A 21679-nucleotide genomic window follows, 5' to 3' on the forward strand; every position below is an offset into this window, starting at 1 on the left:
ACTAGAACTAAAAGAAAAGAGGGGCACCCAAGTGGCTCAGTTGGTTAAGCATCTGACTTCAGCTCAGGTCACGATCTCACGGTTTGTGAGTTCAAGCCCTACATCAGGTTCTCTGCTCTCATCACAGAGCCCGCTTCAGATTCTCTGTCCTCCTCTCTGCCCCTCCCCCCACTCCTCCCCAGGCACATGTGCACTCTCCCTCTCCCTAAAATAAATAAACATTTAAAAAAATTAATAAAAAAAGGAAACAGAAGGTAAAAAAGATATCTAGTCTGCCATACTGCTGGCAATGAAGTTTATAAAACCCAAAAAGCAAGTTGCTCACAAATTTTAGTAACTTCTGAAGATTAAATACTAAACATGAGAAAAAAAGAGAAAGTGACTTAAAGCTGAAACCTTCCTGGAAGACCCAATATTGGTAAACTTCTCATTTTATATTTCCATATAAAATCTATTTCTGCATCCGCTTTAGAAATGTTCAGGATATTGTCAAATATATTACTTAGAGTCTCAATTATCAATTTACATGAAGGTGACTGATTTTTTTAAGTTGTGGTAAAAAGTGTATAACATTAAATTTATCATCTTAATCATTTTAAAGCATACAGTTCAGTAGTGTTAAGTATATTCACATTGTTGTGGAATAGATCTCTAGAATCTTCTTCATCTTATAGAACCAAAACTTTATATCCGTTAAACACTAACTTCCCCCCACCACCTCCCACACACCCCTGGCTTCCTTGGTAACTACCCTTCTGGTTTTTGTTTCTTTGATTTTGTTTCTGTTTCTGCGATAGCTTAGATATTTCATATGACCGGAATAACACAGTATTAGTTCTTTTGTGACTGGATTATTTCACTTAGCATAATGTCCTCAAGGTTCACCAATACAGCATGTGACAGAATCTCCCTTTTTAGGGCTACATAATATTTCCTTGTGTGTTTGTATCACATTTTCTTTATCTACCTTTCAATGGACATCTGGGTGGCTTTCACCACTTGGTTATTGTAAATAATGCTGCAATGAACGTAAGTGTGCAAATGTCTCCTGCAGATCCTGTTTTGAATTCTTTGGGGGTATATACTCATAAGGGAGACTGCTGGATCACTTGGTGAGTCTATTTTTAACTTTTTAAGGACCTTCATACAAGAAAAGGTGACTGATTTTAAGTTCAGTGTTAGAAAACCACTACTACCTTTCAAGTTGCCTTCTTTTTTATCGTACAGTTTCAGAATTAACAATGTCTCCTCTTTACCGGGGCTGTCAGGTAGTACAGAATCAAAGTCAAGTCTTACACTAACTGTGCTCGCCCTTATCGTCTTCATGCATGTGTTACTCTAGGTTCCATTCAGCCTCTTTTGGTTGGCAGAAACTCAAGTCAGCAAAGAAGAGAGGATTTATGGCACAGAGTCAAAGCCCATAAAGGGAAACCTACGGGCCACTAAAGCTGCACTTGCCACCCTCTGTGTCTCTCTTGCAGGCTCAGGGCTTCTCCCCTGGTATCTCTGTGTCTTGTTTCTCCAAGTGCAATCGATTATCCTTCTCAACCACACAGTCTCTCCTGACAACTCAGCTCCTGTTCCCTCATGATTGGAGCTTGCGTGGAGCCATCAGGGCCTCTCCAAGCCCCTGTCTATTAACATGACCTTTCAGCCTCACTTCCCACTCACTGGCTTGCTGTCTTAGTACTTTCAGGTTCAAATTCAAGACAGGAATCTGAGCGGACTACATATCTTTTCTCACCTGGACCCCAGTCTGTCCACACAAGCCCCTACCCGGTCTTTGGGCCAAGTGTCCACTCTCAGTCCCATCAGTTAATACTAAAAGAAAATGGGGTTACGGGCTGTAAAACATGGCCACCTCCATCTTTTCACGAGGGCCCACATGGCACCGTTCCTTCACCACAGAAGAGGTTGAGCATAGGCAGACACCATGTATGACATATTTATCTGGCCCATCTTCACATGACCATGACATGTAAAACACACACACTCTAAGATTCTAATGTCTCTCACTTATGGCTATCTCCACATTTCGGTGCACGCGCACGCGCACACACACACACACACAAATATATATTCTCTGCTCTTGATTCCAGTTTTTATTTTCACTTTCACTTTTAGTTTATTATGTATATTCTTGCAAGCCTCCATCAAAACTTTCTGCAATCAGGTGGGACATATAACAAAGAAAACCCACAATGATAGACAAAAGCAACTTAATTTTACAGAAGCTGATCCTATTTTGAAGGCCATTTTTATACTATAAAATTGCAGGGTTTTGAAATTATTGAGAAATTTAGAATTTTGAAAAGAAATTCCAGAAAAGTAGTGACTTCGGCTCAAATATTTAAATGGGGTGAGGGAGGGAGGAAAAATCTCATTTCCTAATTGTTTATAGAAGGCAAAAGGTCAAGATGCCTGCTCTTCCCACGGTTTCTGGCTGTTCTTTCCCGTCTATGAAGGAAGGAGGTCATTAGTCCATGGGGTGAGGACGAAGGAGTCTCCACCTTACCCACGGCATTCTCATTTGGCTTCTCTCTACCAGTTTGTCTCATGCTCTCTCCGGACTTGCTTTATTTTTCCTTCGCACACAAGATCACAAAACCTGAAATCCCATAAGGATGATGCTGTGACCCCCAAAGATTCTTATGTTCTTACTTACGACTGTCTCCACACTTTAGCAATCAGTGACTTGAAATATGTACTTCCTTGTCATCCTTTTGTTTAAATTAGCAGTTCTCAAACTCTCTGGTTCCCTTGACTCTTAAAAGTTATTAAGGACTCCATGGGTTGTATCTACTGATCTTTATCAAAATAGAAATTACAACTGAGAAAATTTTAAAATATTAATTCGTTAAAATAACAATAACAGATATAGGACAGATTCATACAAATCACATTCTTTACTAAAATATCTATATTTTACAAAACAAAAAATTCAGTGGGAAGAGTGACACGTCTTTCCATTGTTGCAAATCTCATTAACAGAGGACAGCTGAATCTTCATACCTGCGTCTGCATTCAGTCTGTACACATACTAGAAAATGAGAGTGAAACCAGCAAATAGCATCTTACTATTATTATGAAAATAGCTTTGACCTCATGGACCACAGTTTGAGAATGACTGCTTCAGTGTCTGACCTGACTTTTGGTTTTGACTAACCTCATTTCAGATTCTGCCGATCTGCCTGCAGAATTCAAAGAATTATTCCTGTTTGTTGATAAATTATGAAAAGAGGCTTCTCTGGCTACATGGAAGAATTGTGGAGAATGAAACATCCTCTCTACCCAGGAACTACAAGAGTAGGTGCCTTTTCATCCTCCTCTCAAATTGCCTAATGACCCTAATCTCTTCTGACCACATGTATTTTAAGAAGTTGTGGGAAAGGAATACTTCTGCTGCAAACTCCCAGCTTCAGCTCCAAACTCTGTTAGAAACCCCGAGTCATATTTCTAAGAAGACTGACATGTGTCACAATATGGAAGCAAGAGAAAAGATAACTCAGGTTCACATAATAGCAGCTTTTAGCCTCTCTAGATTCAAAATATCACCTACAACAAAACCAAATCGAGGCCTACAAATTCTTCCTATCAACTCTCGTTCAAATTCAGGTTTACACACAAAACACTCAAAGGCCATTTCAAGGTTTTTCCACACATTAACCACAGGGCTGGCTGCTTCCTCTCCAGGTTTGCCTGGGTGCTTACTGGTTTACCTGTACCCATCTTTCTTCACATGGATGGTAACTCATTTTTGTGCTTTCCTACCCCGAGTCTTCCAACACCGAATGCAAGTAACCAGATACTGTCGGTTTCAATAATATCTCTCCCAAAAGAATGGCAGGGAGAAGGTAAAAGAAAAAAGATAAACAGGTTTGAATGTAATGACTTTCAAGACTGCCTCTGGCAAATTTCAGAACCTTAAGGACAAGCGCTCTTGGAAGTTATTCAACGAATGGGGAATATCCTCTCAAGGCCAAAACCTGAAGCCAGAACACTAATGTGTTACATGAAGAAAGCTGCCAAAGTATTCTCAGCCCCCAATACCCTTCACGGAAGGGAACAGAGATCACAGATTTTCAGTTAACAGCTCTACACAACGAAAGTTCTGCTGTAACATTAAATGGCAAATTACTTGAGAGATCAGTTTACACAACGCCTAGTTGCTCAAACTTATTTTTTAAACAAAAAGAGCCTCCGAAATTTTGACCAAATATTCTGAACAAAAAAGCTGCCACCTGCTGAATCGAAAACCGTTTATAGGTGATGTGAAATTTAGCCTGCTAGTCAAGGCCGGCAACTACTGTTCCTACTTAGGAAAGCAGCTAGACGTTTGGATCTTTGGTTGTTTCGTTCCAGATTTCCTGGAATTCTAGAGTTTCTAAGGGGTCCTAGAGATTGCCTAGCACAGTGACTCATTCTTTAAATTAACTGAAGTCCTGAGATCCTAAGGGACTTGTCCAAGGTCATAGGCTTACTTGACTGCAGAGCCCAAGGTTAAAACATGGGTCTCTCTCTTGTTTTTTCTTTTTTTTTTTCATCTACTGATCTCTTGATTCACACAAACCTCAACGAGCCTCTTCAAAAGGATACTGAAACCCAGGCAAATGTCTCACTGAATTGCTCTGAGCAAAGGAAAACATTCTACTGCAAATTCCGAAATCACCTGGTTCTTCAGAGAATCCACATAACAGTACATTACAACAAACATGAAAGAAAGTTGAGCACCAAGTACCACTAATGACCCTGTCATTACTCCATTACCTGAGTGTGACACCTGGAGGCAGGACTAACTGGTATGCCAGGGACACCCATCCTGTAGACACCAGCCGTCCCCAGCACCGGCTAACTTAACACTGGCTGAAAACGAGCGTGGCCTAGGACTGATCTCTGCCAACCACCCCTTCCCTCCACTCCATTTCTCCTACACATTTACTCATCAGATCCTTACCGTCCCTCTTGAACCCATGCCCTTTCCAATCCAACTCCAAGTAAACCACCTTTGTCCTCGACGGGGCCACACCACACTTTGTTCCCTCCCCTTCTGCGCTGGTTTCTCTTTTCCCAGGAAACGGTTCCCTTTCTCCAATCTCCATCACTTTTTAAACCTATCCTTCCGGGCAAGGTTGAATGGTGCGTGTTCACAAGGCAGAACGGGCCTTTCATTTGCTGAAATTCAAGAGACTGTGCAGATCTTTCATGCTATTATTGTTCACAGTCTGCATTGAATTAAAGTTATGATCACATTATTTTATCTTAGAGATTTTAAGTGGAAAGGAATGGAGTTTCTGTTTTCTTAATACCTTGTCTCCCATAGACGAGCATTTCTGTCAAAAATGTGTAAAAGCAAATCAATATTTATAAACAAACATTCCTTGTTTTTTTTTTTAAGTCCTTGCCTATTTACTTATTATTTAATTTTAAAGAGAAAGAGCATGGGCAGGGGAGAGAGGCAGAGGAAGAAAGAGAGAGAATCTCAAGCAAGTCCCACTCTCAGCATGGATGGAGCCTGACGCAGGGCTCGATCCCACAACCCTGGGATCATGAGCTGAAATCAAGAGTCAGATGTGAGCCACCCAGCGCCCCTCATTTGTTTGTTTGTTTGTTTGTTTTTTAAGTATCAAGTCAAGATTTAATTGTACTAATATTATAAACACCCCTTACTCAAGGCCTTCCCACTGTCAGTGCTTCCGTCTTAAACATTCTTTTCCCAGATTTCAGTATGATTCACCACTCCAACCTTCAAGGTCTCTGCTCAAGTTACACCTTCTCAAGGTAGCTTAACATGTCCAGCCCTTTGAAAACTGCAACCTCTCTCCTCTACCTCACCCTCACATTCCCAATCCCCCGTACTCTGCTCTGTTTTTCCCATAGCATCTATCACCTTCTAACATACATAAATTATTATATTTTTGGTTTACTAAATGCAACATACACAAGGAGAGGGACTGAGGGTGGGGGTGGTGGTGGTCATTAATATATCTCAAACACTCAGAACCCTCGCTGGCACATAGAAGCGACTCAACAGATATTTTTTAAATGTAATTTTTTTTTAATGTTTATTTTTTGAAGGAGAGAGAGAGCACGTGAGCAGGGGAGGGGCAGAGAGAGAGGGAGACACAGAATCTGAAGCAGGCTCCAGGCTCTGAGCTGTCAGCACAGAGCCCAATGCGGGGCATGAACTCATGATCCGCAAGATCGGGACCTGAGCCGAAGTCAGATGCTTAATCGACTGAGACACCCAGGTGCCCCTCAATAGGTTTTTTTTTTAAAGAATTGAATGAAAAAAAGAAAATGTTATTTTAAGGAAATTTTAAGTTATTTTAAGTAAAATGTTATTTTAAGCTCATGATTAATACTTTTGAAATGTGTGGAAATCATAATATGTAATATGCTCTATGTATAATATTTTTTAGTAATGGCTGCAACAAATATGCCTACCTGCAGTAGGTTTGAATAAAAATATGTACCATCATTGGACATCCAAATAATTTGTCAAAAAAGAAAGAGAGCCTAATTGCCAAGCTATTACTTTCTGTAATCAATGCCACATACACTTTTAACTCAAATCTCACGACTAATCAATGTTTTACTTCCTAGGTCAATAGGAAAACACAAAATGTATTGCTCTTTTTAAAACCTGAGGTGTAATTGACATAACATTATATTAGTTTCAGGTGTACAACGTAAGATCAATATTTGTATATACTGTGATGTGTTGCTTTACACAGTTAACTGGTTCTAATCATGGTCTCTGTGCTAAAATGTTAAATGACCTTTTTCTGGATTTAAATTCACAAATTTTCAACCTGAACATTATTCAAACCAATAAAAATGAAGGTAGCAAAGTAATAAGCAAGAACAGAAAGCAAATATTACAAATAAAAAAAAAAACAACCCAGTTTCACTAGCCCCCAAAAAGGTGCTCACAAGAAACAAACTGGTTTAAAAATTGTGATTTTAAAAACTTATCTTTAAACTTAGATGGCAAATAATTATGTAACAAATCATACTTTTTAATTTCAAATAAAATTATTAGCCTTATCAAAAAGTAAGCTAAAGTTCATCTCTTCTGGAAATGAATAGAATTTTTACTGTAAAAGTAATAATTACCATTTATTAAGTCTTTTATATAAATGATCTCTTTTAATCCTCATAAAAATCCCAAGAGCCACATATCAATATTCCCAATCTACACTGAGTAAATTAAGGCCTGTGTAAAGTTAACCAACTTGCCCAATATTATCCAGCTAAAAAACTTTAGAGCTAGGATTCAGATGCAGATTTCTCTGGAAGCAAAGTTCACACCTCAACCACCAGGACACCCGCCCAATATTTGCCCCTGATGCATGAAGGCAAAGTGTGCTGACTGACAGTGGTCTCTACCAGGATCTATGAATAAGCCCCACCTGAGGCAGTGAGGAGAGTACACTCGCTCCCTCCACAGCAAAGAGCTGACAGGAAACAAGGGCTTCTAGAAGGCCTACTAGACCATAAGAATGAAAGGGAAAGGACCAAGAACTTCTGGTGAAACACAGATGAAACTGATTGGTTTTGGGGTGCCTGGGTGGCTCAGTCAGTTAAGTGTCCTACTGCAGCTCAGGTCATATTCTGATGGCTTGTGAGTTTGAGCCCTCCATCAGGCTCTGTGCTGACAGCTCAGAGCCTGGAGCCTGTTGTGGATTCTGTCTCCATCTCTCTCCGCCCCTACCCCGCTCATGCTCTGTCTCTCTCTCAAAAATAAACATTAAATGCATATAATATGCATATAATATGTTTGCTGCCTTCAAGTTGCTCAGGCAATGGAGGTTAAGAAAACAAGGAAATTAGCATTTAAGAAATGTCTCTTATTTACCAGACACTTTCAGGAACTCTGTGTTATTTCATTTGATACACAATCATATACATGACACATACATGTAAACTAAATACTAAATATCACTAAATACTAAATACTAAATACGTATCACTAAATACTAAAGTAAAAATTTGAACTAAGTGCTATGAGAACCCTTAAGAACCTTTTAACCCTGCCCTGGAGGATAGCAGGCTTCTCATAAGAATGGGTTTGGGGCTTTAAGCCAATTCTTAAAGGCAGGAAAGGGGCATCTGAGTGGATTAGTCAGTTATGCGTCTGACTCTTGGTTTCAGCTCAGGTCATGATCTCACGGTTTCATGAGTTCAAGCCCCACATCAGGCTCTGTGCTGACAGTGTGAAGCCTGCTTGGGATTCTCTGTCTCCCTCTCCCTCCGCCCCTCCCCGACTTGTGCTATCTGTGTCTCTCTCAAAATAAATAAACTTTAAAAAAAAAAAAAAAAAGGCAAGAGAGGAGCTACTTGAGAAGGAAACAGAAGGTCTGGAACATTCTATGTCCATGGGCATTGATGTGTGAACCAAACGAGTTAGATATCTGGGTAGAAGAGTTGTGATAGATGAGGCTGATGAAATGGGTAGAATTGAGGAATGTGAATTTTATACTTCTGGAAGTTGCTGAGAGTCTATAAAGAGGAGTGACATTATTACACCAGAATTCTGAATATCTGGTGGCAGAGGAGCTAGGGGGAAACTAGAGACAAGAGATAGTAGGAGTAATGTGGGGCTTTAATCCAGCAGCCCAAGCCAATGTGCATGAGACAGAAATTTTAAAGGTACCAGTGAGAACAGACATTGAGGGAGAGCCTGAAGACTGTTCTGAGGTCAGCGGGCCAGGGCAGTGATGCTGCAGGCTTGGAGGGGAAATGTGGCTCTACTATAATTCCTATATCTGGTTGGGGCTACTCAGTAATGCCAATTTACTAAAGGAAAAAGGAGAAAGAGCATATGCTGGGGAAAAGGCAATGCTTTCTATTTAGAATACGCTAAACCAGAGGTGTCCTAGAGACTCCCAGGTAGGGATGCCAAGGGCATCAAGAGTCAGAGGTCAGGCTCAGGAGGACAGAATGGGCCCTGGTCTTGAGAACCAAAGATGTAGGGATTACCAGGCTGTAGGAGTAGAACACAAAGAAAGAGAAAGAGTACAAGGCAGGGCCCCAGAAGTGCTGACATCTTGGGCTCTACCAGAGAAAGGAAGAGCCAGTAGGAAAATCTAGACAAAACTCAAGGTTGACTAAATTTAAAATACCATACCAAATACCCAACCATGAAACCACGCAATCCACTGAAAGGCACCTGTCCAGCTCTTTTCCTTCCTATCCATGGTAGACAAGCTCTTGGCAGAAAAACCTGCCCCTGTTGTGACTTCTCCCCATTCCAGGAAACCAGTTGGACCTGAGTTACTGCTGAGGATGGAAAAACAGTACTGTTCTATGTGTCAATATGGTTAGCAGTCTTTTTGCAACCGTGTAATTTGTTTCAATGAGCTTAAGGTCTCATACTGATTTTCTTATATATTTTTTATTTTTTTAATGTTTTATTTTATTTTTGAAACAGAGAGACAGAGCATTACCAGGGGAGAGAAAGAGAGAGAGGGAGACACGGAATGCAAAGCAGGCTCTAGGCTCTGAGCTCTCGGCACAGAGCCCGACACGGGACTTGAACCCATGAACTGCAAGATCATGACCTGAGCTGAAGTCGGCCGCTTAAGTGACTGAGCCACCCAGGTGCCCCACTGATCATTATCTTCTGACACTAAACTAGTATATATAAAAATACAACATTCACTGATAACTGAGAGAAGAGTTATTCCCCCATCCGTGAGGAGGCAGAACTGGAGACAAGTGGATTACAGAGCCTACATTCAAGGTGTAATGCCATAGGAGCAGCAAATAAACAGGGAGGGGCACAAACAAAAACTCCTTCAGGCTACCACTACCCTGAGTCACTGGAGCATCCTACAGTAAAACAAAGAAACACGGCCCTGCACTGAACCCCCACTGAACCCCAGGGACCAGGGCATACCTAATGCCACTCCCCTCTCCGCTGTCATAAGCTTCGAGCCAGCATGCAGGCAGCCTGTTTTCAAGAGTGTCTCAGATCACGGTGTGGGTGCAGTAGCACCAGGTGATAGCAATCCAGGGACAGTAAGGGCTATAAAAGAATAACTGCTTCTTTCACATATTTCGGCTCTAGTGAGTTCTCAAGCTTTATAGCAAAAGCATAAATGTCAGATGGCTCTTTGGGGGGTCGGTTTCATGACCGCTGTTGTCAAGGAACTTTAGGAGGAATGCCTTCAAAGGTGATTTATGTGGAAATGCCACATTGGTCCCTCTGGGCTCTGAACTTTGCCATCTAAATATCAGTGACATGAGAACCATGGCCCAGCTCTATAGTTTATATAAAAGATTAACTCCAAGTGAAAATCAGCACAATATTCGTGCACACAGAAAATATTCTCATATGCCTGGATGGAAATGGTTAAGAAAAGATTCATGAAACAAGACTGATTCCCAGTGTTGTAAAAATCTGCAGGACCACAGACAGCTGCCTGGACATTGGTCTATAAAACTCAGACTGCTAAATGAATAGAAAGTGACAGAGCCCTGATGGCTGGTAGCACCCCCTCCTCCCACACTTCTTCATCTACTAGAGTGAGGGTGTCTCTTGTGATAAGAAATTTGCCACACCTTCTCCAAATATCATTCAGAGCATCTTCAGTGATCTGCACACCTCTCTGAGTTTAACCTTTTCCTGGGTGATGAAGGTTAAAATGGCAACAACTTAGATGAGAAATTTTTGGCAGAAAAATTAGTACTTGAGAATCCCTGTTTTTTTGCAAATCACTGGTGAATTACTGTGGTGAGGCAGCAAAGATCAAAGATAGGACCAGAAATAACTTGAACCATCCTATGGAGGATGCCACCATTAAGATGCTTCCTCCCCTTAGAACTGGCCTGCGAAATCCACATGACATGGACTTTCACCAAGTCTTCCCAGTGAAGAAGGAATTTTCCTTCTTGGAAATTTGGAAGTCTTGGAAAATTTCTGTTTTCCAATGGAAGATGCTGTTGTTGCTAATGACAACGATGTGGAAAGTAGCCAATATCATGAAGCACTTGATATGCATGGGCACTGTTCGAAGTGCTTTATGTCTACTATGTCAGATAATCCTCACAACTCTGTAAAACAGTTATATTCTCCCCATTTTGCAGATGAGGAAGCTGAAGCACAGAGAGTACAGCAACTTGTCCAGGATGACACAACTTGTGGGGAGCTGTGATTGAATTAGAGCTGTGATTAAATTCAGGCAGTCTGATTCCAGTGCCTATGGTCTTAACCTCTATATACTGTCAATGCAACAGACGACACTAATTAACTCACTCATTAATTTCTCTGCAAATATTTACAGAGCACTTACAATTCATGGGCACTGCGCTGAGTGTCAAGGATATAACAAAGAGTCAAGCAGATACAGTCACTGCCTTGTGGAGCTTATGCTGACTATTCATATTAATCAAGTAATCACACAAACAAGTATAAAATGGCAACTATGACAGTTGCTACAGAGGAGGGGCACTCAGTGCTATGAATACCTATAATCCAGTAATAGGAACTATTGGAAGATCAAGGAAGACCTCCCCAAGGCAATGAAACTGAAACTGAGACCTGACGGATGAGCATTAAGTGGACAAGGAGAAAGGAAGCTCATTCAAGGCAGAGGTTCCATGAAAGGAAGGAAGCTGGTGAGCATAAGCAACCAAAAGTGGCCAAGGCTGAAACTCCAGAAGGGACAGCACGGAGCAAAAGGAGGATGTGGAGAATGGGACCCTGCCGGGTCACACGAGCCAAGTGAGGACTCTGGGCCTGTGTACTACGAGCAAGGGAAAGCCACTAAAGTATTTGGCAGGGGATATGACAAGATCAAACGTGTATTTTGAAAAGATTTTTCTAGGTCCAATATGGAAAACAGACTGGAGGAGGTAGAACGGACATGGGATGATCAGTGAGGAGGTCAACTGGGGGGTCCAAAGAGGCGAGATAAGCAGGGTGACGGGGTGGGGGAGGGTTGATAACAATGATGGTGATGATGTAGTGGAAGCTGAGAGGTATTTAGGAAGTAAAAACCAGTAACTGATGGACTGGGCAGAGTCAAGTGAGAGTCAAGCAAAGAGGAGGGAGGATGACTCCAAAGAGACCTGGCTCACACAACCGAGTGGACAGTGGTTACACTCACAGACACAGGGAATGCTGAGAAAGACCAGGTATGTACGGAGGCACAGGAGTCCGATTTTGGACCCGGTGAATTGGAGGTTCCTTTGAGATATTCAATAGGAAATAAGAAGGAGTGGGAATGTCAGACAAAAGGTCTGAACAGAGATAAAAAAGTTGAGAGTTATTGTCACATGGGTAGCAAACGATGCCATGACATAGGCAAGGCATCCCAGAGAGGGAAGAAATGAGAGCCTAGAAGCAACACTGAACCACAGCTGGCCAGAGGACATCCTAGGATGAGAACAGAGACAAAACAGAAAGTAGGAGGAAAACCAGGAAAGTGCTGCTGTGGATGTACACGGAGACTACTTCAGGAAGAAATGGCAGGGCGAACTGCTGCAGGCAGGTCAGACATGATGACGACTTAAAAATGTCAGCTGGACAGGGGCGCCTGGGTGGCTCAGTTGGTTAAGCATCCATCTCTTGGTTTCGGCTCAGGTCATGATCTCACAGTCCATGAGTTCGAGCCCCAGGTCGGGCTCTGTGCTGTCAGCGCGGAGCTTGCTTGGGATTCTCTCTCTCTCACGTCAACAAATAAATTTGAAAAAAAAACATTTTTTTTTTTAATTGTCCGTTGGATAGATCCACGAGATCTTTTCTAACCATTGCCAGAGCTGTTTGGGTAACGTGATGAATCTGACAGCCAGACTGCAGGGGTCTGAATGGAGAGGGGAAATGAGGAAATGCAGGAAGGCACAACAGACAACTCTTGTGAGAAGTGTGATTATAAGGAGAGAAGAGAGACAGAACATTTGGTGAACAGGGAAGAGAGCTGTGATGTCTATGTCTATGTTTTTCATTAAAAACAAATGGACAGACAAACAAAAGCAAACCTTCAGTGTGTTTAAAAACCAGTGAGAAGGATCCAGGGAGGAGGGAGAGGTTATTGAGACAGAAGACTAACAGAAAGTTACTTGGAATGCATTACGCTCATCAATTCCTAGCCATTGCCTTTCTGAAACACAGATATACCCCTTGATGTGGCCGATATAAGAAGATGAGCACCCTCTGAAATAGTAATACAATGTCCTCGTAAGGCCATCCTTTGTGGCAGATAACTCCTGGAGATAGTGTAAAATGATTTCAATCTACCATGTACTCTTACTGGGGCTCCTCAGCACCCGATTTAAAATACAGGGAAATCTGGGTGTTCTTACAGATATCCACGCTACAGGATCAGTCTCAAGGTGGAACCAAGGAGACCTTCAGAAATTTATTATCGCAATGGAGAGACCACAAAATGATCTTGAGGCCAAGAATGCTCTTGTCATCTGCAGTCACTACCACTTGACCAAGTTTTGCGATAACACAGGCACTGGACAAAAGATGATAGGATTACAAGTACAGTGACATAACTGGAGGAGAGAAGCTGGTCCTTGAGACATTCTAAGAAGGTCTGTGATCCACACAAATACTGACAACATAGTAACTCCCACAACAACAGTAAGTAGATTCTTTGACAAAACCACCTTCAGTGAATTATACTGTACCAATACATACTAAGGAACTGGAATGTCAGCACCCCAGGACTCTTCCTTCAAGCTAAGCAGGAAAAAAGTTACTCTGTAAGTACAAAACTTGGAAGGCACCAGGATCTCCCCAGCAGGAGTGGCCCAACTGTATACTCCACTTAGGTACAGCTGAAATATTTTATTCATAGGCTACCTGTCATCACTGTAGAACATGACCTCACCTTTTGGGTTTGGTCCCCGTAGGCTCATTACAACCCACAGTAATAAACAACTCATCCAAAATATCTCATTACATTAAAGGCTCAAATTTTATTTTTTTTTTTTCCTCATCTTTTTAGCAGTGGCCAGATGCATGGAATAACACAATCTTCCAATTCATTAATGACCATCCTAGAGCAATTCCTTGTGGTTGGTCTGTCTTAGTTGTATGAAAAAAAAAAAATTAGCCTGGTAGCAAAAAAAAAAAAAAAAAAAAAAAAAAAAAAAAAAAAACCTGTCCAGAATCAGGGAAACCCTAGCTCTGCGACCACTATCTTAACATGTGACCTATCAATACGTCACTTAATCTAGGGGAGGGTGGCATGAGATGTAGAAGAATGAAGGTCCCTTTCAATTCTAATATTTTCTTATCTCCTCCAAGGGGATTTTGAATCATCTTCTTTTAATATCTTTGGATGCCTCTTCTTGAAGGCATCATATTGCAAATCTACAGAACTGTTTCCTAATCAACTGTTAGAACACCGTTAGAGAAATACTGTACATACAATCTCATCAGGTATCTTGAGTTGAACAGCGTCCTCCCCAAATTCATGGCCACCTAGAACCTCAGAATGTGACCTTACTTGGAACAAAGGTCTTTGCAGATGTAATTAGTTAAGATGAGATCATACGGCATTCGGGTGAGCTCTTAATCCAATGACTGGTGTCCTTATAAGAAGGGCACATGTAAATACAGAGACACAGAGAGGAAGGGGACGTGAAGATGGAGGCAGGGATTGCAGTGACACATCTACGACCCAAGGAACGGTGAGGATTTCCAGCAACCACCAGAAACTAGGGAAAAACAAAAAAGGATTCTCTCCTCGAACCTCCAGAAGAAGCCCTGTCAACACCTTGATGGTGGACCTTTTGTCTCTAGAACTGTGAGAAAATAAATTCTGTTGTTAGAACAGCCTTAGGAAAGTAAAACACCAGGCACTGATACCCCACAACTGGTAATGACTCCTCTTGCTCTCATGGCAAATACACGAGGACTAGTAAGGTGCTACCACACCTCAGACCATCTGAAAGTGGTAAAACTGAACTTGGGGAGTTCAAGATCCTGGTTTCAGATGACAAAAACAGCTCTGATGACTCTTCGGTTTCCTTCCAGTGGATGCCAAGTATTACACTTTCAAAAAGGTAATTGCTCCTTTTATTTGAAAAAAGTAATATCCTCTCTTGCAGAAACTACATTCCTCTCCCTTGAAGCTACTGGCCTTCTGGAAGGGGACACTTTTTGCTTCCCTGTGGCAACAAGACTCCTTGCTTCAGTGATTACTGTGACCTGTTATCCAGATTCCCTATCTATGAGATTCTGCCAAGCCCTACACCACACACCATGTGAAGCAGTTTCAGAATATACCATCTAGGGAATAAATACTGGTGACCACAGAGCAATGCTCTTGTAAAGCTGTTAATTTAATCGGTAGGATAGGAGTCTCTAAATAATAGGAAATGATGTGAGAAGGCATCTCCTTCAACAATCCCAAAAGTTCAACAGGGCCCTAATCTTAGCGGAAAAATGAGGCAATGCCAGATTTATGAACAGCACATTTTTGGGGCTCACAAACTGTCAAGAACATGTTATGTTTCTGCTTAGGTTTCTTAGTGGTTTGCTTATTGCATCTCTGTTTACGAATTTCAAGAAGCAGAGTATGGACATCAAATTCTTCTATATGCTCCAAGTAGTCATGTAAAGAAGATTCGCTCACACTGTGTCAACCGTTGAGAGCAATTTACCTTGCTGGTTACGCGGCCGGCTTTGGTGTTAGCATCCTGATGACCTAAATCGAAATGCCTTTCTTCCCTCATTCGACATTTTACAAAGCGACATTTTACAGTGGTCTAGCAACTCTGTGAGGACACAGACTGAAGCTGACGTGGGCTCTGCCTTCAGGCAGTTCACAGTCTAGTGAAGGACACAGTCTCACCAACAAATGAGACAACATGCCCAAGGGCACTCAGGAAATGGAAATACAGTCGCCTACTGGGGAAGAACAACGGGCAGGGAATGGAAAGCCTTCAGCAGGAATTCTTTATGGACACAGAAGTGGCTCCGGGGCAGTGGTGTGGGATGAGGAGAAAGCCCAGGCTTCACAGGCACACACAGTTCCCAGCTCTGCTGAGCGCTGCTTCCTGGCTAAGTAAGCTGGAGAAGGCGTCTGAACTCTCCAGGCCTCGGTGTCCTTATCTGAGGAGTGTCCCCCCTCCGATTACTGTGCTGCTTGAATGTGGCGACGTATGGAAGGCGGAGTGCCTGGGACACAGTGGATGCTCCATTCGTGTTGGGTTCTCTTTCCCTTTTCATTTCCTCGAGCAACCATGGGAACTAGCAGTAATACGTACTATGGGAACATCATAACCACAAGAACTATCCAAACAACAGCAACAAATCCATACGTGGTCGGTATCGTGTTTTCTGTACAATAATCACTATCTTGAATGCTACTCATTATACAGATCAATCTTTTCTTCTCATCCCAAACTTACCATAAACACATATATGAAAACACTCTTCAGAGAACAGAGATTTATCATTTAGGGGCTTTGTCCAAAAACAAACAAACAAACAAACAAACAACCTTCAATAAGTACGCATTTATCTGGCAAGATTTCAATAAAAACTCCGGCTGAAGCAGATAGTATATGTATTTCCCAAAACTGGCATATATACTTGGCTATGACTACAGCCATTATTCAGTAGGGTCGGTGAGCATCAGCTCAAGGAAGACCTTTCATTTCTGCGTGGATGTTTCCTCAGCCGCTATCCTCTCTGAATACCTTAGAGAGTCTTCCAGTGGTGCTGGAGGGAGAGCTTCCCCGTTAGGGATCCAGCGTCTTCATAATTTAACCACCCACCCTGAGCCAGGGCCTTCAGGACCAAACCCCATCCACCTTGTATACTTTATACTCCACTCCTCAAACTGGGTCACTTCTGTCCAAACATTCCCTGCCCTCTCTTACTGCCATGTTTTTGCCTCCTATGCCATTCACCTTGCCTGAAGTACCTTACCTTCCGATCTTCAGACAATGAAATCCTAGCCCAGTTCCTAAACCCAGCTCACATCCAGTCTCCACAGAGCTGACCCGGACCATTACCTCCCACCCTCTCCTGACCTCACTGTCCTGACAACATCACACTCACTGGTGTCCCACTGCTGGGCTGTTTTGGGTTTTTTTTTTATTCTGTTACTTATTCCATACCTTCACTCTTCATTTTTTCCCAAATAAGCTTTCTGAGACTAGGAGCCACAGGTTAGAATCGAGCATAATTCTTTCACACATTACTGATATTAAAATTTATTTGTGGGTCGGCTAGAATACTTGAGGCACTGTAATGAAAAATTTCAAAGTCCTACTTCAGCACTTAAAGCGGTTTGCACAATATGACTGACTTCTTTTGACATTAAAACAGATGACATTTCTGAAAACTCAAGATGAATTAAACTATCGGCATAACATTTTCCCCTGCAGAAGGAAATTCCGTTTCAACAAATATTTTGAAAGCAACAGAATTATACAAATAAAGTACCTCAGACTCTAAGCAGGTACTTATTACAGCCAGCTATATTAAATAATGTTTGTACGCTAGTCAACAACTTATTTAACAAATTATTCATCGAGTCCCTAATTTGTACAAGGAACCATACCGAGAGCCTCTGGGACGGGAGAGGAATAAAAGACAGGCCAAGTCCTCAACACTCAACACTTTAACGGAGAAGACAGACTTTAAAACTTTTATAAAACAAGGTGAAAAGAGCACTACGATATAGCTAACCTGCTGAGTAATGTGTGCGGTTAATTTCACTTGGTAGGGCTTAGGAACCATCCGTCAAAACAAAACAAAACCAAAAAAGGAAAAGAGGACACTGGAACGAGGCACTGAGACATAACTGGGACTCTGTAGACCAAGATGGCAGAAGGGGGGTCCGGGTTGTAAGATTAGCAAGAGCAAAATGGACAGACATGGAAACACACCCTCAACCATCCTTGCTTCTCTCAGTTGGTGATGTAACCTGCTACCTCATGAGAAATCGAAATGGCCCTTCCTCTCCTGTATCTCCCAACTGTGTCTGCCTTCTGCTCTCTCTCGACAGCTTCCTCACTCTTCACCAAAGCTAAATTCTCCTAGTCGTTCAGGCCCCTCCGGCTGCTGTCTAATGTCTCATCTTGTTGCAGGCTCACCCTCCCTCTCCTTCCCTTTGTGGACAAATGTCTGAAAGAATGGTCTCCATTGTCTCTACTCCATTTCTTTTTTTTTTTTTTTTAATTTTTTTTTAACGTTTTATTTATTTTTGAGACAGGGAGAAACAGAGCATGAACAGGGGAGGGTCAGAGAGAGGGAGACACAGAATCTGAAACAGGCTCCAGGCTCTGAGCTGTCAGCACAGAGCCCGACGCGGGGCTCGAACTCACGGACCGCGAGATCATGACCTGAGCCGAAGTCGGCCGCTTAACCGACGGAGCCTCCCAGGCGCCCCTGTCTCTACTCCATTTCTAATTCACTCAGTTACATAAGGTTAACTGCCTCTTGAATCTTTTTACCCAGTAAAATAAAGACAAACAAGGATATGCTTTCTGATTTCCTCCTTTGTTTTAAAATAAGTTAACCAATAATAATAATAATAATAATAAGTTAACCAATATTTTTAAAAAACTTACTTGCTATATTCAGGAAACAGAGAATGTATAGTCTCTGCACAGGATTTCTCATGCCCAGAAAGTAAACTATTATGCAGCTGAGACTCTGTGTAAGTATTTTCAGTGAAGAAGCTGTTATTGTCATGACCTTAAACAATCCCTTCTCTCCATGTGCCTTTCCCAACTCAGCTCTTCACGTTCTGCCGATGAGAATAGGTAGGGTAGACAACTCCTCCTCTTCAAAAGCATAAAACAGGCACTTTTAAGGAAATGATGTCATACTAGCTGGGTCCTCCATCTTTTCTAGAAGATCGGGGTACGGTAAGGTTTGGTTATCTCCACGCCGTACTGACACACCTACAGAGGCAGCCCAGTCTGGCCCCTGATTTATATTCTGCTTCACTGGCAGTTTCATTTACTAAAGGAATAATGGCTGAGGTGGTCTCGCCTCTTATATACGATAAATAGCCAGAACTCTCCATAACTTACTTTGCTCACCTTTCTTGCCTTCAAAGCCAAATTTATCGGCACCCATTAGCCACCTACACGGATTTCAAAACATGCAAAGACTCACCCATATGTTATATACATGTCCGTCTTCATGGACAGTGAGTGTTACATACACTAGTCCATGAACTGTTGGACAATATATAGATCTGAGCTCCTCTTTGCAGATTTCCTTTGTAGTGAACACTTCAGTTCACTGAACAATCCAGTTACCCCCCACTTCATCTTTTAAAAATAAATTTATCCCCCACATACCCCACTTTTTAAAAATAACTCTCCTTAAAGCAGACGAATTCTGTAGCATGCACTTCTCTTCTGTCCTCCTACAGAACAGTTTACAGACCTAGCAAATGCATTGGATATGATAGAAATTCCATAAAATATTTGTCAACAGGCAGCTTTATGTTTAACAATATTGTTAAAATATCCATAAAGGTCACCGAACAAATGTTTTGACGAAGACCAAATGGAAAATTTCAGGCCCACCTCTTCAGACCCCTTGTAAGAATCAGGTTAAGATTACAGATGGAAACCCACATTCCATATGTCTAAATGTTTAAGTTATGTATCAAGTTAAACTATTAAATAAAATATGGTCTCTTCCTCCAATCTTGACAAATATACCTTAAACCACCTGGAGGTACAGGAACGAATTCAGAATTTTTAGACTCCTTGAAGTTTTACAATATAGTACAAGCCCTAAGCTGTCTGGGGTCAGGAAAATGCCAGTCGGGGTACTCAGAACATGGGGGTGGGTGGAGTGAGGGCATAAGCTGGACACACCCCCTGGATCCCTCAGGTCCTTCATCCTGTGGGGAAATGTGGCCAGAATAGGCTCCTCTAATTCACAGGTCCTAAAGCAGGGCCTCTCTTGCTGGGACTGAAGGAAATACTGGGTAATTTACCAAACTGGAGAGTTTACCAGATCAGTCTTGTTACACTTAGTTAATACACTAGCTGAAACTAAACATATAAAAAGATGATAAAGTAAGTAGTAAAGCCTGAAATTCCAATCCCTAATCACTTCAGCTCCCTCAAGCTCTATAATAAAAGAGTCTAATATTTATCTCAATCTACCCTACAGCCTAATGTAGATTCTGTGCCTTCTTTACAAATTTATACAGTTGACAGAACTCCATTCACACACTAGAGGGAGTTAAGACAAGAGGGAGCAAAAGAAGAGAGCAAGGAGAAAAACATCAAGTATCAAAGATCAGACATGCAGGTCTAAGAAGACATTTCCCTTGTGCTGTCACTTGTCTGAGGAAGCATATGACACCATGATTAACCATCTGATCAAAGCCGTGAGTATCACAGGCTGCTGTCACTAGCACACAGATTCATGTAGTTCATTCACTGGCCTCATAAAGCTCCTATTCTAGCCACTGTGTCCACGGGAAGGCAAGCTCAACCTTGTCAACGTTCCAACTGAGACTCACACGGACTCTCCCTACACCTTGCCGTAATCTGCCGCGCTGCACTTTCCACTTCACTTCGTAAGAACATTAATTTGTTAATTTGCAAAAAACTAACAAATAACTCTCATCACAATACATATATACGCACTCCACAAGAAGGGAAGTATTTCAACTGGAAATCTTATTTATGTGTACTTACTGAGATTGTACCATTGTCTAGACCTATGGACAGTCTTCTTGTTTCCGGGTTAAAAGACATGCATGAACATGGAGCTGAAAGAAATGAACATGTTGATGAAATTAACAAAATGATGATTCTCATCGATTCAGGAGCGACTAACTAGCTAAAAGCGTGTGGCTATTTTTTCCCCACGATTTCCTGAAAAACAGTTCATTTAACGCCCACTCACCGAAAAATAAAAACAGTAATTTTACACCAACCCCTAGTTTTTCAGTTATCCTTTTAATGAATATAACAAGTAAGATGTTCTCAAACTGGACTAGTTCCAATGGGCTTAGTCTCGGCTGTTCTGTCAGTATCGAGTCTAAGCTTGCTTGACTAGGTTACCAATATTTTGTACTGTGTACTCCCTCTGTTGCCCGTCTATCTCTTCCACTCACACCCTATCTTTAATAGAAACAACCTCAACCAGGGGGAAAAAAAGAGATCTTATAATTCCCTCCCCCCCCCCCCCCCCACATATACACACTAGTATAAAAGTCTATTTTTTGATTTAGAATTGACTCCGGGCATGTGGACTAACAGAAGTTTTTTACTCTCAGCATTCAAGGCCGCTAACTGAAAAAAGACTGAGGATCTGTCTCGATTTAAGAGAGAACCAACTGGACACAGGGCCAGGCTCTGTAGAAAAGAAATCCGGTCTGGACAGGGCCTCCCTGTGCTGCAAAATTGGCTACTACCTGAGTATACCTGAGCCCAAGTAAACTAAGCATACTTGGAAGCCAATGTGGCCAAGAAGTGCTTGCTCAATAGTCGGCATCCGGGTTCCTACACTGGCTCGTAAGAACGGGGCCTGTTGACAATTTATCCTACACTGAAATCGCTGTTGTGCAAATGAGTCCAACACCAATTCTTAAATTTCTCCCCGACCTTCACAGTGGCCCTGCTCATCATCAAATCGTATTCAGCCTCAAATATTTTTATTCCTACTTTTTACAGTTACGGTTAGACGTCGTACTCAAGGTCACACAGGGAAAAAAAGTTGGAG

The 21679-nt window shown here is 41.8% G+C and overlaps 1 protein-coding gene across 2 annotated transcripts in view; it reads right to left on the minus strand.

The window, feature by feature from the left end:
- WDFY2 (WD repeat and FYVE domain containing 2) overlaps positions 1-21679 on the minus strand; it is a 178802-nt gene that overhangs the window by 68662 nt on the left and 88461 nt on the right. For both annotated transcript variants that reach the window (XM_040448343.1, XM_040448344.1), the window contains one exon: positions 20650-20723. In XM_040448343.1, the coding sequence (XP_040304277.1) occupies positions 20650-20723 (74 nt within the window). The remainder of the gene's footprint in view (positions 1-20649; positions 20724-21679) is intronic.

Source organism: Herpailurus yagouaroundi, unplaced genomic scaffold, assembly GCF_014898765.1.
Source record: "Herpailurus yagouaroundi ecotype Mexico unplaced genomic scaffold, PumYag 197, whole genome shotgun sequence".
In the NCBI taxonomy this organism is placed as follows: domain Eukaryota; kingdom Metazoa; phylum Chordata; class Mammalia; order Carnivora; family Felidae; genus Herpailurus; species Herpailurus yagouaroundi.